At 44.1% G+C, this 20,043-nt stretch overlaps 1 protein-coding gene across 6 annotated transcripts; it reads left to right on the top strand.

Moving 5' to 3' along the window:
* The first annotated feature begins 195 nt into the window (after nucleotides 1-195).
* On the top strand, nucleotides 196-19,910 carry LOC107326025 (zinc finger protein RFP-like). Of its 6 annotated transcripts, none has more exons than XR_003085971.2 (9): nucleotides 196-796; nucleotides 1,521-1,616; nucleotides 2,034-2,264; nucleotides 3,446-3,468; nucleotides 7,952-8,067; nucleotides 9,499-9,531; nucleotides 9,882-10,866; nucleotides 12,977-13,056; nucleotides 19,686-19,910. XR_003085971.2 is itself a non-coding variant. In XM_025174054.2 (7 exons), the coding sequence occupies exons 1-7, from the start codon at nucleotides 368-370 to the stop codon at nucleotides 10,391-10,393; spliced, it is 1,440 nt and encodes a 479-aa protein (XP_025029822.1). In that variant the 5' UTR covers nucleotides 196-367; the 3' UTR covers nucleotides 10,394-15,691. The 6 variants fall into 6 exon arrangements, 2 of the variants coding, with proteins under 2 accessions (XP_025029822.1, XP_087990694.1); XR_015795028.1 differs by lacking the exon at nucleotides 19,686-19,910 and adding an exon at nucleotides 16,308-17,543; XR_015795027.1 differs by having other exon boundaries at nucleotides 9,882-13,056.
* The last annotated feature ends 133 nt before the right edge of the window (nucleotides 19,911-20,043 follow it).

The following is a 20,043-nucleotide window of genomic DNA, read 5'->3' as shown; positions in this document are numbered from 1 at the left end:
CACCGGCGCCGGCCGAGGCTGCTGCCGTGGCGCCGGGAGCCCCTCGCGCGGCCGTGCGGAACTGAGCGGGCGCTGCCGGCGCTTCCGCCGAGCGATGCCTTGCAGGCTCCGGGCCTTGTTCCAGACGCGCCCGGCTGCGCTCGAGGGGGCCGATCGCAAAGGCTTGCGCCTGCTGCCCCCTGGTGTCCCTCCCGCCCCAAATCCACCGCGATTTTGGAAATCAGGGTAGTAGCCAAGCCCAAGAAGGTGACGTTTCTCCAGCGGGCGGAGCGCCCAGACCGGAGCCATCCTCTCCGGAGCTCAGTTCCGCTGCCAGAGCGACCGGTACCGTTGATCCGCGACGAGGAGAGGGGGAGCCTCGGTCGCCATGGAGAACCCGGTGGAAAGCCTGCACAAAGAAGCCACTTGCTCCGTGTGCCTGGAGTACTTCCGAGACCCGGTCTCCATCCCTTGCGGCCACAGCTTTTGCCGCGCCTGCATCACCCAGTGCTGGAAGGAGCAGAGCACCAACTTCTCCTGCCCGCAGTGCCGGGAGATCGCCCTGCAGAGGAATTTCAGACCCAACCGGGAGCTGGGAAACGTGGTGGAAATCACCAGGCGGCTGAGCCTGCACGCCTTGCAGGGGGCCGCTGGGCAGGAAGGAGGGGAGGAGAAGCCGCTGTGCGACAAGCATCAGGAGGCGCTGAAGCTCTTCTGCAGCGAGGAAGAAAGCCTCATTTGCTGCATCTGCAGGGAGGCACGAGCTCACCGGAGCCACACGGTGTTCCCCGTCGAAGAGGCCGCCCAGGACTACAAGGTACGCGGAGCCGCGCGCGCCCCCCGCCCCGCGCAGGTGTGCGCCCGCGCGCTCGCCTTCGGGGCGTCTCCAGGGCCGGTTGCAAATCCCCGGAGGCCGGGGGAGGGCAAGATCCTCGTTTGACCGCCCCTCCCGTTTCTTCTCCCGGCATCCTGCCTCAGTCCGTAGCATGCGGAGAAAGCGGCGATAACTCGTCCTTACGTTTTAACGGATGGGTTTGCTGCTTTCGGTGAAAAATGCCGATCCGATCATTTCAGACACGAAATTATGCTTTAAATGGGAGGCCCTCTGTAAGGATGGCTCGGGGCAGTTGCCCAGCCCTCCAAAAGGCTCTGTGCCTCCATTGGCAGGCTGGCATTTTCTACAGAATGCATCTTGCTCGTTTAAGATGAGAGGAAGATATCCCCGACAAAGGAAGGTATGGCTTGTTACCCCTCCCCCCCCCCCCCCCCGATTTAGTGCAATACTCAGGTATCACCCAACTTTGCTCTTTCAGACAACCCCTCCCTTGCCCTTTCCTTCAAGCTGCTTCTCAAAGTTATAGTGATCTTTTCTATGCCCTGCCCCACATCAGGAGTGATTATCTGGTGGTCTCCCATCCACCTATTAACCAAGTTCTGCCTTGCGTAACTTGTTCAGCCAGGTATTGCTAGCTCCTAATCAGGGAGGAAAGGGGGCAATTAATAATAGCTAAATATTTCAAACTCGGATTCTCTTTCTTTAGAAAGAAATTGAATGCCGTCTGCAGAAACTGAAGGAAGAACTGGAGAAACTTCTACGACTAAAACTGGCTGGTGAGGTTAGACATCAGGAATCTCTGGTTAGTATAGACTCTATTGTCAGGTTTCAGTGGCTTACTGGACACTTAAATTCCCCCATTCCCCACTCCCCAAGTGGTCTCTCTCTACTCTGCTTCTCCCTCCCCCACCCCAGAAGCTTGGTGTTGTGCTCACCATGTAACACCATGTTTCTTTTCCCTCTAATTCTTTATATTTTTAAAGAGTTTGGAAACAGTGCAGGTCATGGAGTTTTAGGCTGTCTCCCATCCTGACCTTGACCTGCTTACCTTTGTCTGAACAGCTGCTTTGTGCATCTTGGGAAACTGGGTTCAAGACCCAATAATTCAGATCCTCGTCCACTTATTCCAGGAAATTGCATCCAGACATTCAGTGGCTGCTTATCTTCCACAAGCCTCGCCCTACCTTTTTCTCACGTTCATCTCACTGTTACATTACAGAGTCAGACAGACATCGAGAGGCAAAAGGTGGTGATGGAATTTGAGCAAGTGCATCGCTTTCTGGATGAGCAGGAGAAACTTCTGCTGGCCCAGCTGAAGGAGATGGAGAGGGAGATTGTCAAGCACCAGAAAGTCTACGACACAAAGGTTTCTGATGAAATTGTTGCTCTCACCATCCTGATTGATGAGATAGAAGAGAAGTTTGAGCAGCCAGACAGTGAATTCCTTCAGGTGAGACGGGTTGGCTTCAGAGGGGAACCTTGAAAAAGGAGGTGTGCCAAATACACTGTGATAAAGCCTTGGTTGTCTTGGGCGGTGGGATGGACCCTCTTCACCTGTCCAAACAGGCTGGAGATACTGTAAGAGAATTCCACGTATTTGAAGAGATTATTACTCAGCTCATACAGAGAAGCCCGTAAAGAGAAGCACTTTTGGAAATCAATAAAAAAATCCATATTCTAAAAATATAGGTGGAATTAGGCATCTGCATGACTGTCCCATATCCTACCTTGCCCACACCAAATCCCTAAGTAGCAACAGAAGTAGAATCTCTTGATCGGTATGTTGTATGCCGCATTTTTTTTCCAAATTCTCATGAAGCGATTTTTATCAAAAATCTGCTCATATAAACCCCAAAGCAAAAGCTTTTAATTCTTCGTGTTTCTTTATTATTATATTTATATTCTTGGAGAGAGTAGATTACAGCTACCCTGCTGTGTAGTCCGTTGCTAATATGACTGATCCAAAATGGAACTGGGGATAGTTTTCATTTCCAGTCAAAAATCCCTCCCCCTCTAGTTACAGCCAGTGTCCATCCATTGCAGATGCTCTCTGGTGAAACCTCTGTGTGTGCTGCAGTGGCTTGCATGTGTGCTGCTTGGGTGTTTAAATGTGTAAAGGCAGTAATGTTGAACAAGAAGAGTAAAGTTAGAACATGATTGTTGTTGAGACTAACTCTTGATGTTTCACCCCATCCTTCCTTCCTGACCAAGAAAACAGTACAATATTTTGTACTGATGCGTCGGGAGGTCAAAACCATCTGTGTATTTAAGTGTATTAAGATAGTGAGAGCTATCTGAGAACATACTATAGAAATAGTGAACAATATTGTTACATGTATTTTTTTCAGAACCATTGGTATAATTTGCTCTGTAATGCCTACAAGTCTCTCCACAATCACCAAGATCACATCTGTGTATTGTCGTATGCTTTCATTCCGGTTCATTCATTTTCTCACCAGTGTCCTTTTCCTTATAACGATCAGAAGGCGACTTAAAAGCGGTTGCGCTGGTGTCTCAAATATACTTTCTCTGTTCCTCAGATATAGTGGCTCTAATGAGAATCAACTGTTATATTCACTGTCATGCAGAGTTCCTGTCTTTCTCTCCCCACCCACACTTCTCTTTCTCTAGGATATCAGAAGTACATTGTGCAGGTATGTGGCTCCACCCTCTCGACTTGAGGCACATTTTCCTCAAAGGTTGCCCGTGCTCATTTGGGGGCAGATAAGCTTGCCTTTGAAAGCATTCGGCATCAGAAGTCGACCCATACAAGGGCTCTTCCTCACAGCCACGGTAGCATGCATGCCTGTGGTCCTTGAGCTAGAGAAACCTATCCTGGCCAAAATCACATTCTGCCTCAGGGGTGAGGTTGGTGGCTGGCGCTGCCCTATGTGGGACTGTTTAAGGGCAGTGGCTTGATGGATTGCTCTGGCTTTATTCCCCCTCCCCTGCAGGGTCGCTAGCCAGCAGGAAAGTCGGCCACCACGTCCTTCACTGGGCATGGACAGATGCCCGGGTTATAGGGTTAGCTACTTTTCAAGCTGCCTGAGTGATAGGTCATTGGGACAGAGGTTCTCTACATGTGCACCCTATCACTTCCGGCTCTTTCTGGAAGAGCACTAAACCAGTGTCCAAAAAATAGACTGCCTGATAGGTCGCACATGCACTGCAGGGGGGTGGGCCTTAAGCGTGATTTCCATTTTGTCCCGCACCCCTCCCCTTTCTACGTGACCTGGTAACTGGGCTATTGTTTGGACACTGGCTTAGCTCTCTTCTAGAAGAGCACTAAACCCATATTCAGAAGTAACCGAACTGACAAGTCGTGGGCCAAACGGAGGGGGTGTGAGGAGCATCAGGAAAGTAGCCTCTTGCTTTGACCCGTGCCCCCTGCTGTGCTTGCGGCCTGTCAGTCAGGTGTCAGGGGAAGCGGGGGTGTGATCAGTAAGAACTGCAAAGGAATGGCAGTGCTGGCAGCCCCTGTCTATGGCCAGCAGCCCCTGCTTCTGTGACCTGTCACTCAAGCTGAAGGCAGAACTCTTTGACAATTTCATACACGCACACCCCGGCCAATATCCCAAGTCAATAAGTGCTACAAGGGAATGCAGTGCTGGCAGCAAGAGGTCGTGCACTGTCAGCGCTCTGAAGTAGGCCATGGAGTTCCCCTCCCCACAATAAAACCAAAAAAAGTATGGCTGTGTGGAACCCCTTGTTAGCAGAACTAGCTGAAAGCCTCTTAGCACATTCACTTGAGACAAAACCAGCAACAAACAGCTGGCAGAAACCTACCCTCTTCCTTGGTTTACATTGACCAATAGGCTAGTCCAGAGTTTTTAAACACAACTCTAGCATTCTTTCAAAATATCAACAAATCTCTCTTTAAAACAGGGTCTAGAACTCTTCCAGGAAAACACAATATTGTGTTGTAATGTAAGAAGTCTCTGTAATGTCCAGTCAGGCTTTAAGGGGGCAGATGCAACCGTGGCTTCTGCTGTGGCCCAAGCCAAAATGTGCATAAAGGGCAGTGCCCAGTGACCAGAGGGGAGAAGGTGTGACTGCAGCAACCTAGAACAGCCAAGAGGAGCTGGGCAGATTCCAGCTTGTGAGTGTACCATCACCAACATCATTAGCGAGGGGTGGGAGATGGTAGCTATAGCAAGCCTTACATTGGAAGGAGAGGGAAACTAAAACAGGAACAGTTAAATAGGTCATAAGCTACCTTCACAGTGGACTGGGATGAGATGAAGGCAACGTCATGGGGATACATCCTGAAAAAAGAGTTAGCAAGGCATCTTTGTGCAAGGACGTGAAGATGGATCCTCACTGTCAGTTCTGATACTGTAACTTTAGGCAGAGATTCTCTTAATTAGTTAAGAGTGTTTTAAGAGGAGAGTGGGATAACCTGGGGGTTTGAGCCTTCAAAGCACAAGTTCTATCTCTGAGGCTCCCCACTGCTGAAACTGGTATGGCTATCCTATTTCAAGATTGCTTCTCTTCTGGGGTTCACATAGGCCTGCTAACTCAGTTGAAGGATGTCTCTAAGCTCTTCATGCTGCACAAGAGGAAGCTTTTCTATAGTACTGTAGGAAAAAGGATCACTAGAAACTGGGAGGTAGATACCCATTACCTTTACAGGATTGCATTTCACAGAATTCTTTTCAGACATTTCTAGTTCTTCTACTCGGACACAGATGGGCAAACTGCAGAGAGCGGGAGGTTTCGTGGGTCATTTTGAGAACTGGGAACAGATCGTGTCCACACAATCCTGGTCACATCAGATGATGTGCTGAGGGGCAGGATGAAAAGCTATCTCTTCCGCCAGAGTTCCTGATTCTGCCCCAATCCGGATTAAGATTACAGTTTTCTTTTGTTGCTAATAGCGGTGAGCATGCAGTCATCTGGGCAGCAAGTAAAAGTAGGTGAGTGGTCACCTGCCCAATGCTTTGTAGGATGCAGAGGAAGCAAGTGAGAACCATGTATTGTCCACATATTTGCTAATAAGTTTTCTGGGTGCAAAATAATGCACTGACACATGAAGAAAGGATACAATGCCACTTAGCCAAAAGACAATGTCATTTTTTTTCAGAGAGATGAAAAAAGGGCATTTTATGTGGATCCCCTTTCTGAGAAAAACACCAGCTCCCCCCCACAGCAAGTACAAATATCACTGTGATGGGTAATCAGGAAGACGAATCTCTTTTGTTCAGAATAAAATTTTCTTCTCCTTTGAGTGCTAGCAATACAGAGAGACAAAGACTGCCTCTTTCAAAATGGTGTCAGTCTCTGTGCAAAATGTAGAGATATATCATGAGACAGACATGTACCAGTTGAAAGGCACACATATTATTTACAGTTCCTTTCCATCCCCCCACTTGTAATTAAAAAAATGAATTAAATGAGGTACTCAGGAAACTTCTCACCCAGTGAGATCGACAGACAAATCAGTAGAGCCAGATCAATTATCAGAAGGACTTTTGAAAAGGCAGACCACAAAAATAGAACACCACAGATTGTCACCTATAGCTTACAACTCAAGCCATTCAAAGGCATTATACTGGACAAGGACATTGCACTTTCTTAGGCTCTGGGTGGCAGGCCCATACTTGCATACAGTCAACCACTCAGCCTGAAGCAGATTTTCATAAGCAAACAGAAACAGCAGAAACATGACATCAATATGGGAACCAGACCCTGTAACAAACCCAAGGGTCTACTTTGCCCCCATATTTATATCAATAGCACCATCACAAGTCCCAACAACTTCAGACGCAGGGATTAGAGGTACCTTCCAATGTGATAAGTATCATTTGCCAGCAATGCCTCTCTGGATTCTATGTAGAATAAACAGGCCAGACTTCTGCAGAAGAATGAATAGATGCATGCTTGACATTGGGGTGCAAACCAGAACAAAATAATAGCAGTGCATTTTAACCTCCTAGGAACTGTTCTGAAACAAACTTTGCCAGCACAATTGAGTGGGAGACCGTGGGTCACATATATCAAAAGCTTTCAAGCAATCTCAGAAGGTCTTAACACACACATTGGGCTTTTAACACAATAGTTAATTGATAAGGTACTTGTAACCTGCATCTGTATAACCATATTTTCTCCTCCCTTTCATCTCCCCAATTTAAATCCTATATAGCAGGTTCCTCAACCTTGGTGACTTGAAGATGTGTGGACTTCAACTCCCAGAATTCCCCAGCCAGCCATGCTGGCTGGGGAATTCTGGGAGTTGAAGTCCACACATCTTCAAGTCGCCAAGGTTGAGGAACCCTGCTATATCAGTTTAGCCACTCCATGCAACTGAGGAAGTGTGCTGCAGTTCATGGAAACTTAAGCCTTTTAATAAAATGCACTAGTCTGAAAAGATGCTACCAGACTTCTCCTGATTTTAGGTTAAAAAAACCCTCATGCAATATTTTGCCTCGGTGAAGCAAGAAATGAGAAAACAGAGTCTGGCTAGTTGGTAGAAAGTATGAATAACGGCCAATTCCAACAACGGTTCACCCCAATCTTCATGGTTCCTCAAAATTCCACTAAAGCCAGTTTCAATAATGCATCGAATCTAGATTTAGTAGTGCCTTAACAATCCAATAAATAATTAAATGCACCACCATTAGTAGGACTCCCATTAATCATGACTAACCCACTGCACCAATGTCAGTTTGTCCAAAATTTTGGGGGGAAAACTCTTCAAAAGGCAGCATATAAATCTTTAAATACTCTGGATCCAAATCAGTAATAGGGCAGTAAAAAGAAAATTAGAGAGCAAACCATACATCAAGTGGGCATCAGTGTAATTTCTAGTTAATCCATTTCCTTGGATATAGACTGCCGGTCATCACAGACAACAAGCGTCAGCGATGGGCAGCGTCTGTTAATAAGGTGGGGCAGTTCATCGATTATCACTCTGTTCACAGGTTTGCAGATCCTGTAGGGTTTCAAAAGAAAAGAGCATGATTAGAATATTATTATGATGGTTAATATTGTTCGTAAAGGTTGCACAACACACTAGAAAAGTTCTCTCTCTCGTTCTCAGTGAAAGTCATGCAACCTTTACAAGCAATGTTAACCATCTTAATCACCCTCAGATATCCGCTCCATGGGGGGAAAATGACCTGATCCTTCTCTTTCTAGGTTTGATAAGGAGCCCTTTCAGGTCCCCGAGGGGATTCCAGCCAAGATGGAAAAGAGACTGGAGGAATTCTCTGAGAAAAATACAGCACTTGCAGAAATGCTGAAGAATCTCAAAGGTACGGAAGATCTGCTCTACAAATTAGGACTAGACTCAGCAGCAACATAATGTCATGTGAAGGGTTCTGGCCAACCTGCTAGCCATCCCTTCTTTTGGGATTCTCTGTGACATTCCCTCCAGTTTTTCTGCCTTTCCCTCTGCTACCCCTTGAGATAGATAGTAGGCATTCTGGGTCCTCTGGTCCTGCTCAGACCTCACTGGGTTGTTTGAGATGTTTTCCCCACATGCATTAAGGCTATGTCGTTCTAATACCGTACCATACTTCTTGAAACCTTGGAGTGCCCTTGAACCTGTTGACACCTTTTTTTCCTCTGCAGTCATGCCCTGGCTACAATCTAGTTGGCACCCAACACCTGTAGTTTCTATCAGATGGAACAACTGGGGGAAAATCTAACTCAAAACTTCTTTTGAAAGTATTACAAAAGGCTCAAATCCAACATTGTATTTATGTTTTCTCTAGAGCCTCCGGGTGAATGATAATATGAATGAATGTTATGTTGGTCTTTATTCATTTCTTTCTAAGCACTTTTCTGGTATTATTGTCAGTTCCTTCTGGTTAGAGACGACCTTGTACGTTGTAATTTCCACTTGTAAGCCTCCTAGGTTTCTACAACGATTTACATTGTGTTTTTGTTTTCCTTTTGACATATCATCCTGGGAATCAGTCCTCTAGAAGCACTCTTAAAATCTGTGGTTTTAGTTTAAATAAATACTATAAACATTTTTTTTAAATGTTAAATCAATATTGTCACTTGCAAAATAGATACAATAGTTAAATCAACTGCTGAATCAATTTAACTTTTTTTTTTCTTCCTACCATTTTTCCTGCAGGTGCAGGATCGGCTTTTTTTGTTCCTTTTTTGGATTGCAACCAATGAATGAAAAGAATAAATACTGTACTAGTAGTGATCACAAATTCCCCAAATCTCTGAATAGTTTTTTTTTAAATAAATATGTGTTCTCTCTGTGTGTGTGTTAAAGAGTTATTTATATACTTACTTTATATATAAAACTGCATATATTAATATTTTAATGTCAAAGGGTTCAAATCAAATCATGCTCATCTCAGAGTGGTGTATTTGTGTTGTTTTCTTGGCAAAAATATAGAAGTGGTTTAGCTATTTTCTGGGATGTTTTTTTCAACTTCCCAGGGTAGTCTGCAATCTGGGACATACTGCCCCTGTTTAGAGATCAGCCAAAGTCAGCTACATTCTAACACATACAAATTAAAATAAAACACTATAAACAAGGGGCCTGTTTTCTGACAAAATTCACCCTTTGATACCATCAAAACGAAGTGCCTTCAGTGATTCATCGCAAGTGTATGGGACTTAGTTGCAGGCATGCTCAAATTGTAACATCTTTAGCCATTTTGAAAATTAACAGCTTCTTTGAAATAAAATGCCCTTCTTCTCTTCCTTTTCTTTAGACACTTTGCCATCAGAACTAGGAACCGAATGGGGTAAGTATGTGATAGACATATTTGAAATAAAGTTTGTTCATGCTTCTTTGGCTCTGTAAGGAAATGATGGCTATTACAGTAAGATTTGCCATAAGTTAGCTAGTTTAATGCACTAGATCAACCTTGATGCTTTTATTTTTGACTTTGGTTCTCATCATTCTGTCCAGGTGAATATTGCATGAATATGGATGTGCTATAGGTTTACCTTCAATACGAGAAATCCAAGATCAGTCAAAATTGATCAGCTGCTGTCACCTAACTGGGTTATTTGCATTAGCATTTTGATAAAACTAGTGCCACAATTTTCATTTTGATTGTCTCATTCATTCTTCACTTCTTTCTCTCTGCAGTTAACATAACCCTTGACAAAGACACGGCAAACCCCCAAGTCATAATTTCTGAGGATCGAAAAAGTGCGAGATGGGACGTCACCCGGACTGACGTGCCACATAATCCTAAGCGATTTAAGTCTTCTTGCTGTGTGCTGGGTTGTGAAGGATTCACATCTGGGAGACACTATTGGGAAGTCAATGTAGAAGATGGAGGCATCTGGGCCATAGGAGTAGCCAGGGGCTCTGTGAGGAGGAAGACAGAACTCAAGCTCACTCCAGAGGAGGGGATTTGGGCCTTGCAAGGAGATTTTGGTCAATACCAGGCTCTCACCTCACCTGTAACAGCTCTGCCACTCCTTTGCACTCCCAGAAGGATCAGAGTATTTCTGGACTATGAAAGGGGGCAGGTAGAATTCTTCAATGCCGACACAAAAGATTCAATCTTCCTTTTTCCCTCAGCATTGTTTGCTGGTGAGAGAATTTTTCCCTTTTTTAAGGTGTTGCTGGCTCAGCTGACGCTTGATGGCTGAAGAGTTTCCTTTGAGGAAGATGTACCGGCATTACCTCAAATCTGAAATCAAGAGGGGTTTAAAGGAAGAATTATGCATGTTGAATGAAGTTCTGGTCTGCTTTAATAACCGCAAGTACTAAAAAGTGGAAGTGGTTTCTCCAGATGTAATTAGTATAGATCAGTGGGGTGCTGTGTTGTATATATGACATTGAATGTGGATGATGTCTGCACTGTAATCTAGGAAGTGGATTAGAACAATTGGTTTTAATTACATAGTAGCCTGCAAAGTTGTATAGTTTTGTCGATTCACCAGTTCCTCATCTGTTGTAATAGATCCATATCATTTTGTCAAAGAAGACGGCATGAACATCATCTGAGGCCTTTGTGTTTTGTCTGTTACTAATTTTTAATGATAAATGTTACCTTTTATTGGGTTTCTTTTTTAGACAAGCTGCGTCCCTATGGACTGAAAAACAGGGTGAAAATAATAAAGTGAGTCAAATCAAATGACAAAGAAGAATAGGCGCTTCACATAAGGCTTCAAAATACAGTGGTACCTCAGTTCACGAACTTAATTTGTTCTGCGACTCTGGTCGCGACCCGAATTGGTCACGACCCGAATCAAATTTTCCCATAAGGTTCAATGTAAATACGGTTAATCCATTCTAACCCCTCTGAATTTGGTTGCGACCCGATTTTGGTCGCGTCTCAAATCAAATTTTCTCATAAGGTTCAATGTAATTACGGTTAATCCATTCTGAACCATATGTATTTTTCTTTTAAAACCGCAAAAATATGAAACAAAATACAATACGAAGAGAGAGAATGCTAACCTTGCTCGACGTGACTTCTGGCGTGGAGGACAGGAAGGCGGGTGGGGAGGCGGTTATTGCTTGGAGGGAGAGTCCCCCTCCCTACAGGAAGCCACGACCACATGTCACAGCAGGGAAAATGGCCGCGGATCCTGTTCATCACCTGATGCGGCGTTCGCGAACGGAAGCAAAATTTTGCGAACGGAGCTGTTCGTGACCCGAATTGGTCGTGAACAGAAGTGTTCATGACCGGAGGTACCACTGTATTTGATTTTGTCTGATTCATTAGATAGAAACTCCCATAAGATAGAATTTCCTATTGTTTATTCTGATTATGACTCCTATTATACTGGTTGCCTTTGCTAATTATTATTGATTTGATTTTAGTAACAGTTAACATTGATAAAAATGAAAGGTGTAAACAGATGTTTACCATCTTTTGTATATTAGGTAATAAGATGGTGTAGAACAAAACAATTATCCATCACCCAGGTCTGAACCTAGCCTGTTCTTCCACTAATATATTCTTCTCAATCACCCAATCCTCTATTTTTCTCAAGAGATGTTTTGCAAACATCTTAGCTGTTATATCAATAAGGCTTATGAGTCTAATTTTTGGGGTCTTCCTTGTCTCCTTTTTTTGTGTATGGGAACTATGATGGAGAGTTCCCAACCTGCTGGGATATAGCCAGTGTTGTCTATCTAGGTCAGTGTTTCTCAACCTTGGCAACTTTAAGACCTTAATTCCAGCTGGCTGGCGAATTCTGGGAGTTGAAGTCCACAGGTCTTAAAGTTGCCAAGGTTGAGAAACACTGATCTAGGTAATCAGCCCTGCCAGCAGTGAAGCCCACCAGTCAATGTGTGTCCTGAAAAGTTCTGGGGGTAGGAAGTCTTTACCAGGTGCCTTACTGGGTTTCAGTGACTGAATAATGTGTTTAATTTCTGTCACTAACACTGGTGGCCAAAGAGGGAGATTATCAAGGGTCAAAGATTCAGTAGTCAACATTTATGGATGATCCTGCTCGGAGTAGTTAGCAAATAAGTTAGTATAAAAATCCTCCCAAATTGTAGCTGAGATTCGGATATCAAGTAAAAGCTTACGCTCCTTCAGCATGCCAGATACGATGTTCCAAAATATGACTCAGTTGGACCCTTTTGCTGACTTTTCTAGCTCAGACAAAACTGTAGCTGTGTATTGAACCTTCTTAGTGGCTGTTAGTTTCTTGTAATTGTATCTGCTTTAAAATCCTGGCATGATTGTTTGGCGTGGGGTTTCTTTCAACCAAATGCATAGCTTCTTTTAGGGTCTTTTTTGAGTGAGAGCAATCAAGGTCAAACCAATTAGATCTTGTGAGCTATGAGTTCCTAGCTGGCAATTTTTCTATTAAAAAGTTTTTTAACGTATAACACAGATTGGCATACCCAGTAAAAGTTCTGTTTGGGTCTTGGGTAGATGTAATAATTATCTTCACCCAGGACTGGGCCCTCTCAGAGTCCATGAAGCTGGCAATTGCCTTGGTGTCCACCTTAGACCATTGGAGCCTCCTAGCTTGCCTCACTTCAAGGTTAGTGAGTAGCCTCTTGTTATGTGGTATGGGTTTTCTTAAATCAGAACTGCCATAAAAGTTAACTGCAATTGGTTGATGGTCACTGTCCTCCCTCATGTAAGCTTGAATGTCTGAGAATAAGTCAATTTTGTCTGTTGAGACACATATGTAATCCAGGACACTAATAGCATTCCCAGCATGGAAGGTAAAGGGATATATGAAGCAACTGTCTTTGCCTCCTAGGATGTGAAGATTGCATGTGTAGATCAAGGAGATCTGTTTGGAGCCTGCCATGTTCTTTTTAGAGTCTCTGGAGTGCCAGGGTGAGTCATTTGATAAATAGTCCTCGGGTATGCTGCCTAAGTGGACATAATCATGCAAGGAAGCCCCCACCATAGCGTTGAGTCTCCCAGTAGGATCACAACGGCTTTACGATGTTTTATATTTAAGACTGTCTTTTCTAATTGCACCCAGATGTCAGGGGAGAAGCAGGGAGAGGAATATGGGGATAGGTATACATTTAGCAGCACAACTTCAGATGATTTGAATTTAAATTGAATAGCTGGAAGATAGAAGGAGTCTTCTCTGAAGGTCAGTTCCTACCCTTGCCAGCCCTACTCTGCCTTGGCAAGTATGCATAATCCCCGAGGCCCGCCCTTTTAACTTGAATTTACATGCTGGTGTAGACCATGATCTAAAGCCTAGTAGGTGAGCATCTTCATCACCGGTGGTTAACCGTGTCTCTTGGAGTGCTATGATGTCGAACGTGGAGAGGAATTCCAACAGATCTCCGTTTGACATTCTGTTCTTCCATCTGGCTATATTCCATGACAATAGTTGAAGAGAAATTTCTTGTTTGTTGTCAGAAGGGGTAGCTGGCAATTTGTTGAGGTCTGTGGTTGGATGGTGTGGCTCATGCAGTCATTCTACAGGTGAGATGAGGTCCAAAATTCATTCAGTATCTAGGAAGGTACACTGATTGTAATTTGGCCTACCTTTTCTGCTCTCTTGCTGCTGTATCGAGTCAGGTAAGTTTTGTAATAGTTTATGCATAAGATAGTGAACTTTAGCAAGTTGTTGTTTCATGTCTATATCACTGGCCAGAGCAGTTGTCACAGCCCTGGACAGTGGTCTTCTTCCTACCTCAGGGGCTACCTTTGCATAATTTCCTGTGGTTCCTAGAGCAGAGGTTTGCCTGGAGAGCTGGAGACTATATGGGTTACTGGATGTATTTAGGCTACAAATATCCATTTCATGTTCCTGGTGTGGCCCATCATCTAGCTCTAGTTATGGTTCCCAGGATTTTAGACAGTTAAGACCATCCTCTTGTCTATTGACAGCATCCAAGTCAGGGGAGGGGGCCAAGATGCCCACAAGTCCTCTCTCAGAGTACTTACAGTTGCCTTGGGTGTTTGGTAAAACCAAATGGATTAGAAGTTCGTCAGCGTTGTGTGTTGTCACTAAAGTTTCTCTCAGATCATCCAGCCTTTTAATAATGTCAGCTTGTTCCAAGTCTGACAAGGCACTGAAGGTGTTAATCAGGTTTTCTTCCAGGAGGTCATCTGTGCCCTGTCTTGCTGTAAGCAGCACAGATTGTTTGCCTGGACAGTCATTTTGGACAGCAGAGCTGGTAGAATGTCCTTGAGGTTATCTAAAGTTGAGTGGTCACATTTGTTCTTGAAAGCGACCAGATTGGCCAGACTGGCTTAGGAGTGGGCTGAGTTCTGACTGAAACACACACAAGTATTGGAAAAATTGAAAAAATATGCAGAAAGGGCCTCATTTTAAACAGCATGTTGGAGATTATGGATGGCCTAAATGTAAGTAAAATTTTCTCAAGGCTTTTGCTGGATGGAAGCCATTCGGCTTTCTGTCAGGTTCAGCCCAAAGAACTCCAAGAGCCAATGCAAATACAGTTCTGTTGCATTTATTAGCTACAACCTCCAGACAGAAAATCTCCCCAGACTGAGCCCCAGTCCCCAAGCCAGCCAGCCACAACACCGTGAATTCCTTAGGGAGATGCCAGCCTCATCTTCTTGAACTTCCCACGCTCCTGTTGGGGGCTAAGAACACGCTTATCTCCCTGAGCCTGGCCTTCATAAGTCCATTCCATCACAGAGATCTGTTTTAGCAGCCTGGCCCTTTGATTGGTTTCCCATAAGCTTTACAAAGGCCTCTTTAGTTTTGACTTTGGACAACAGCTCGAGGATAGAACAGACTGTGCGGTCAGCAGGCTTTGTCTGGTTAGAAAGTCAGTTATATTTTCATTTTTTAGGTTTATCAAGTTTGTATTCCCACCCTCGTCCTGTGAAAGCTGCTGTGCTGATTGCAGCAATGTGTTGGGGGGGGGGGCACGTCCTTTTCCATAGAAGAGGAGATCTTTAAGCTGTTGGCTTTTGATCTCTGCTTGTAAATCCCACTCTAGAGGATCATCTCCATCAGAAGGACTGGAGAGGATTGGATTACTCACAGGAGGTGGCTGCCTGCTTGTTAGGTAACTGTCGACTTACAGCTCTTCTGTGGGCTTGGCTGTAGCTTGCGTGGCGGAATGTGTCTGGGGTCTCTTCTTTCTTTTTCCCATGATGGTTAGTGATGTCCCTGAGTTTTCTCTACTCTTTCTATATGTGGAGGGTTCCGATAGGGCAGCACAAGGCTGTCACACTGAAAGCGTGTGTGGAAGGGTAAATATAAAGTAAAATGGGCTGGTATTTAAAACAATAATTAAGAAAAAATGATAAAAATAATAAACTTTTGGAGGAGCTCTTTACGGCAATTGCTACCTCATTGCTGTCTTGGTTCCTCATCCGATTATCTTTATATGTAATAGTACTCATCTAATGTTACTTTGAAAATTCTTGTTGTTTTACACAGCTTGTAAATCTATTTCTTTTCTTGTTTCCTGATTGCGCTTTTATGTGTACGTTAAAGTAAAATAAAAATTTAAAAAAGGTGCTTCAACACTCATACTCCTGTATTAGATTGCTGTCTCGTGACAAATTTGGAGGAATAAACTCCAAATGTCCCACTTTCTGTGGTAAAGCAAGCCTCATTCATTCATTCATTCATTCATTCATTCATTCATTCATTCATTCATTCATTTTTCACATTTAGTCACCACCCATCTCACTCACAAAGCCTTCCTTTGCGATCTAGGAGCAGCTTTTCAGTGTGTAAGTAGGAGTATTGCTGACTTTCACACAAGATTGTTGGGGGATGAAGTATTTCAGTTGTTAATAAAATGCTATATACGGTTAATGACAGCCTGTCTTTAATTATTATGTTGGAAATATTAAAAATACAGAAAATACAGTGCATTCAGAAAGTATTCAGACCCCCTTCACTTTTTTCAATTTTGTTATGTTGCAACCTGATACTACAATCGTTCAAATTCATTTTCTTTCTCATTAATCTACATTCAGGACCCCATAATGACAAAGGGAAAACAGAATTTTAGAAATGTTTGCAAACGTATGAAAAAGGAAAAACTGAAAGTGAAATATCACATTGGCATAAGTATTCAGACCCTTTGTAACACTTGAAATTTAGCTCTAATGCCTCCCATTTCTCTTGATAGTTGCTGAGCTGTTTCTATACCTTGATTGGAGTCTACCTCTGGTAAATTAAATTGATTGGACATTTTGGAAAGGCACACACCTCTCTATAGAAGGCCTCACAGCTGACAATGCATGCTGTACGAGAGCAAAAGCCATGAGGTCAAAGGAACTGCCCGCAGAGCTCAGAGACAGTATTATTGCAAGGCACAGATCTGGGGAAGGCTACAAAAAAATTTCTGCTGCACTGAAGGTTCCCAAGAGCACAGTGGCCTCCATAATTCTCAAATTTGGCACAACCAGGACTCTTCCAACAGCTGGTCGCCCGGCCAAACTGAGCAATCGGGTGGGAAGAGCCTTAGTAAGAGAGGTGACTGAGAACCCGATGGTCACTCTGAGCTCCAGAGATCCTGTGTGGAGATGGGACAAAGTTCCAGAAGGACAACCATCACTGCAGCCCTCCACCGATCTGGGCTTTCTGGCAGAGTGGCTAGACGGAAGCCTCTCCTCAGTGCAAAACACATGAAAGCCCGCTTGGAGTTTGCAAAAAAGCACCTGAAGGACTCTCAGACTGTGAGGAACAAGATTCTCTGGTCTGATGAAACCAAGATTGAACTGTTTGGCCTCAATTCTAAACATGATGTTTGGAGAAAACCAGGCACCACTGATCACCTGCCCAATACCATCCCAACAGTGAAGCATGGTGGTGGCAACATCATGCTGTGGGGGTGTTTTTCAGCAGCAGGGACTGGGAGACTGGTCAGGGTTGAGGGAAAGCTGAATGGAGCAAAGGACAGAGATATCCTCAATGAAAACCTGTTCCACAGTGCTCAGGACCTCAGACTGGGCCAAAGGTTCACCTTGCAACATGACAGCGATCCTAAGCATGTAGCCAAGACAACACAGGAATGGCTTAGGGACAATTTTGTGAATGTCCTAGAGTGGCCCAGCCAGAGCCCTGGCTTGAACCCTATTGAACATCTCTGGAGAGACCTGAAAATGGCTGTCCACCAATGGTCCAACCTGATTGAGCTTGAGAGGATTTGCAAAGAATGGCAGAAAATCCCCCAATCCAGGTGTGCAAAGCTTGTCGCGTCATACCGAAAAAGACTCAAGGCTGTAATTGTTGCCAAATGTGCTTCAACGAAGTACTGAGTAAAGGGTCTGAATACTTAAGTACATGTGATATTTCAGTTTTTTTCTTTTTAATAAATTTACAGACATTTCTAAAATTCTGTTTTCACTTTGTCACTATGGGGTACTGAGTGTAGATTAATGAGAAAAAAAAATGAATTTGAACGATTGTAGTATCAGGCTGCAACGTAACAAAATTGAAAAAAGGGAGTCTGAATACTTTCCGAATGCACTGTAGGTTATTTCTGCACTAGTGATGTTATAGCTTCTTCATAGCATCGGCCTGCCATTGTTGAAGTGATATAAAGCCAGCCTGCATTACTACTATTTTGGCACAAAGATGGTTGGATGAGTCTTTGGTTGATTATGTGCTATCTAGTTGGTAGTGACTGTTAGTAGACACAGATCTTTTCTAGGAAGGCCTGTCCCTAACCTGGTCTTTCAGGTCTTCCAATGGTGTACCCATTGTCACTGTAACTGAGTCTATCCACCTTGCTGCTGGTTGTCCTCTTCTTTAATTTCCTTCCAACTTTTCCAGCATTAGAGCCTTCTTCTCCAGAGACCTGGGTCTTCACAAAATGTGCTCAGAGTAGGATAATTTGAGCCAGGTTATTTATGCCTTGAGTGAGAACTCTGGATGGATTTATTTGATGATCCACTTGGTTTCTAGACTGCCCATGGTATTCTCAGGAGGCTTCTCCAACACCAAAGTTCAAAAGTGGCAATACTATTTTTATCCTGCTTCTTCAAAGTCCAACTTTTCCCTCTCTAGAATATAAGAGAAACCCATTGCCTGCATGATTCTTTGAAGACATGTCACAGTATGGGAATATCTTTTCCATAGCCTTCACTGCTACCCTACCAAGTGCTGATCTGCAATGTACTTCTTGATAGTTGATGAGAAAAGGCAGAAAGTATTCGCCCTTTCAATGTTTCAATCATTCCTAAAGATAGTTGCAGTCCCTGCTATCTTTTCAATTGGTCTTCTTTATATTCAATTATAGTCCCATTTTTCACTGTGTTGTTTGACTTTCATTACAAGGCCTTACAGATCATTTGCATGTTCAACTATCAGAGTAGTGTCATCAGCAGACAGAGTATTTACAAGCATGCAAACATAGATCCCTTCATAAACACATATACACAGGCAACATTGTTTTAAAGGACATTTGAAAAAGAGGGTATTTTTTAATCTCCAAATGGCAGTTAATATGAAAAAATGTCAATATGGTGATTTATGGTACAGCAGTACCTCGGGTCATGAACGCTTCTGTTCACGAGCAATTCGGAGTCACGAACAGCACCGTTTGCAAAATTTTGCTTCCTTTCGCAAACTCCGCATTGGGTGACGAACAGGATCCACGGCCATTTTCCCTGCCGTGACACGTGGTCGTGGCTTCCTGTAGGGAGGGGGACTCTCCCTCCAAGCAATAACCGCCTCCCCACCCGCCTTCCTGTCCTCCATGCCTCAAGCAAGGTTAGCGTTCTCTCTCTTCATACTGTACTGTACTGTACTTTGTGTCATATTTTTGTGGTTTAAAAAAAAAACATGGTTCAGAACAGATTAACCGTATTTACATTGAACCTTATGGGAAAATTTGATTCAGGTCGCGACCAAAATCAGTTGGCGACCAAATTCGTAGGGGTCAGAATGGATTAACCATATTTACATTGAACCTTATGGGAAAATTTGATTCGGGTCGCGACCAATTCGGGTCATGACCAGAGTCGCGGAACGAATTAAGTTCGTGACCCGAGGTACCACCGTATATTGCTTATGTGCCATCTGGTTGTTTTCGACTCCTAGTGAACACATAGATCGATTTTCTTCATGACAATATTTTCTAACCATGTGATTTTTCTGGGTAAACATACAGGAGTGGTTTACCATGGCCTTCTCCCGCGCAGTATGAATGATGCCTTTGCCTCTGTCGCTCAAGTGACCATCTGCCTTCGGCATCTTCCTGTCTCGCTGCTGGGCAATATAGGTGCCCGTTTGCTTTAGCGGGGCAGCTGGGATGACCTTCCTGCCTTGGGTGACCCTGCTGGGAATGTAGACTCTGGGTGTCCGTCCCGGGGCCCTCCGCTCGTCCCTCCCAGGAACACCCCCACGCCAGCCACAATGAGGCAGCACAGCAGGACTTGGGAGGGGGGCAATTATGTTTTGACATGAAAGAAAAATGGAAGTAAGCGTGCCTCCCCTTTGTCCAAGCTACTTTGGATGCAACACGCTGCAGTTCTCTAAATACTCTCCCTTGTTTCTGCAGAATTGGATGGATGGTGATAAAAATCCTACAAACGAATTCACGCCCAGCAACTTCCCCCTACGCCAGTGTTGTTTTGGCAATTATGTTGTTATGGCAATTATGTTATGACATGAAAGAAAAATGGAAGTAAGCGTGCCTCCTCTTTGTCCAAGCTACTTCGGATGCAACACGCTGCAGTTCTCTAAATACTCTCCCTTGTTTCTGCAGAATTGGATGGGTGGTGATGGTGATAAAAATCCTACAAACGAATTCACGCCCAGTAACTTCCCCCTACGCCAGTGTTGTCCAAACTTGGCCACTTTAAGATGAGTGGACTTCAACTCCCAAAATTCCCCAGCCAGCATGGCTGGCTGGGGAA

The sequence above is a fragment of the Python bivittatus genome, unplaced genomic scaffold (genome assembly GCF_059951505.1).
Source record: "Python bivittatus isolate LINGU-HERP-01145 unplaced genomic scaffold, Pbiv_v1 ctg000080_np1212, whole genome shotgun sequence".
NCBI lineage: Eukaryota > Metazoa > Chordata > Lepidosauria > Squamata > Pythonidae > Python > Python bivittatus.
The sequence above is the reverse complement of the archived record's forward strand: the minus strand, read 5'-3'. Positions and strand labels throughout refer to the sequence as shown.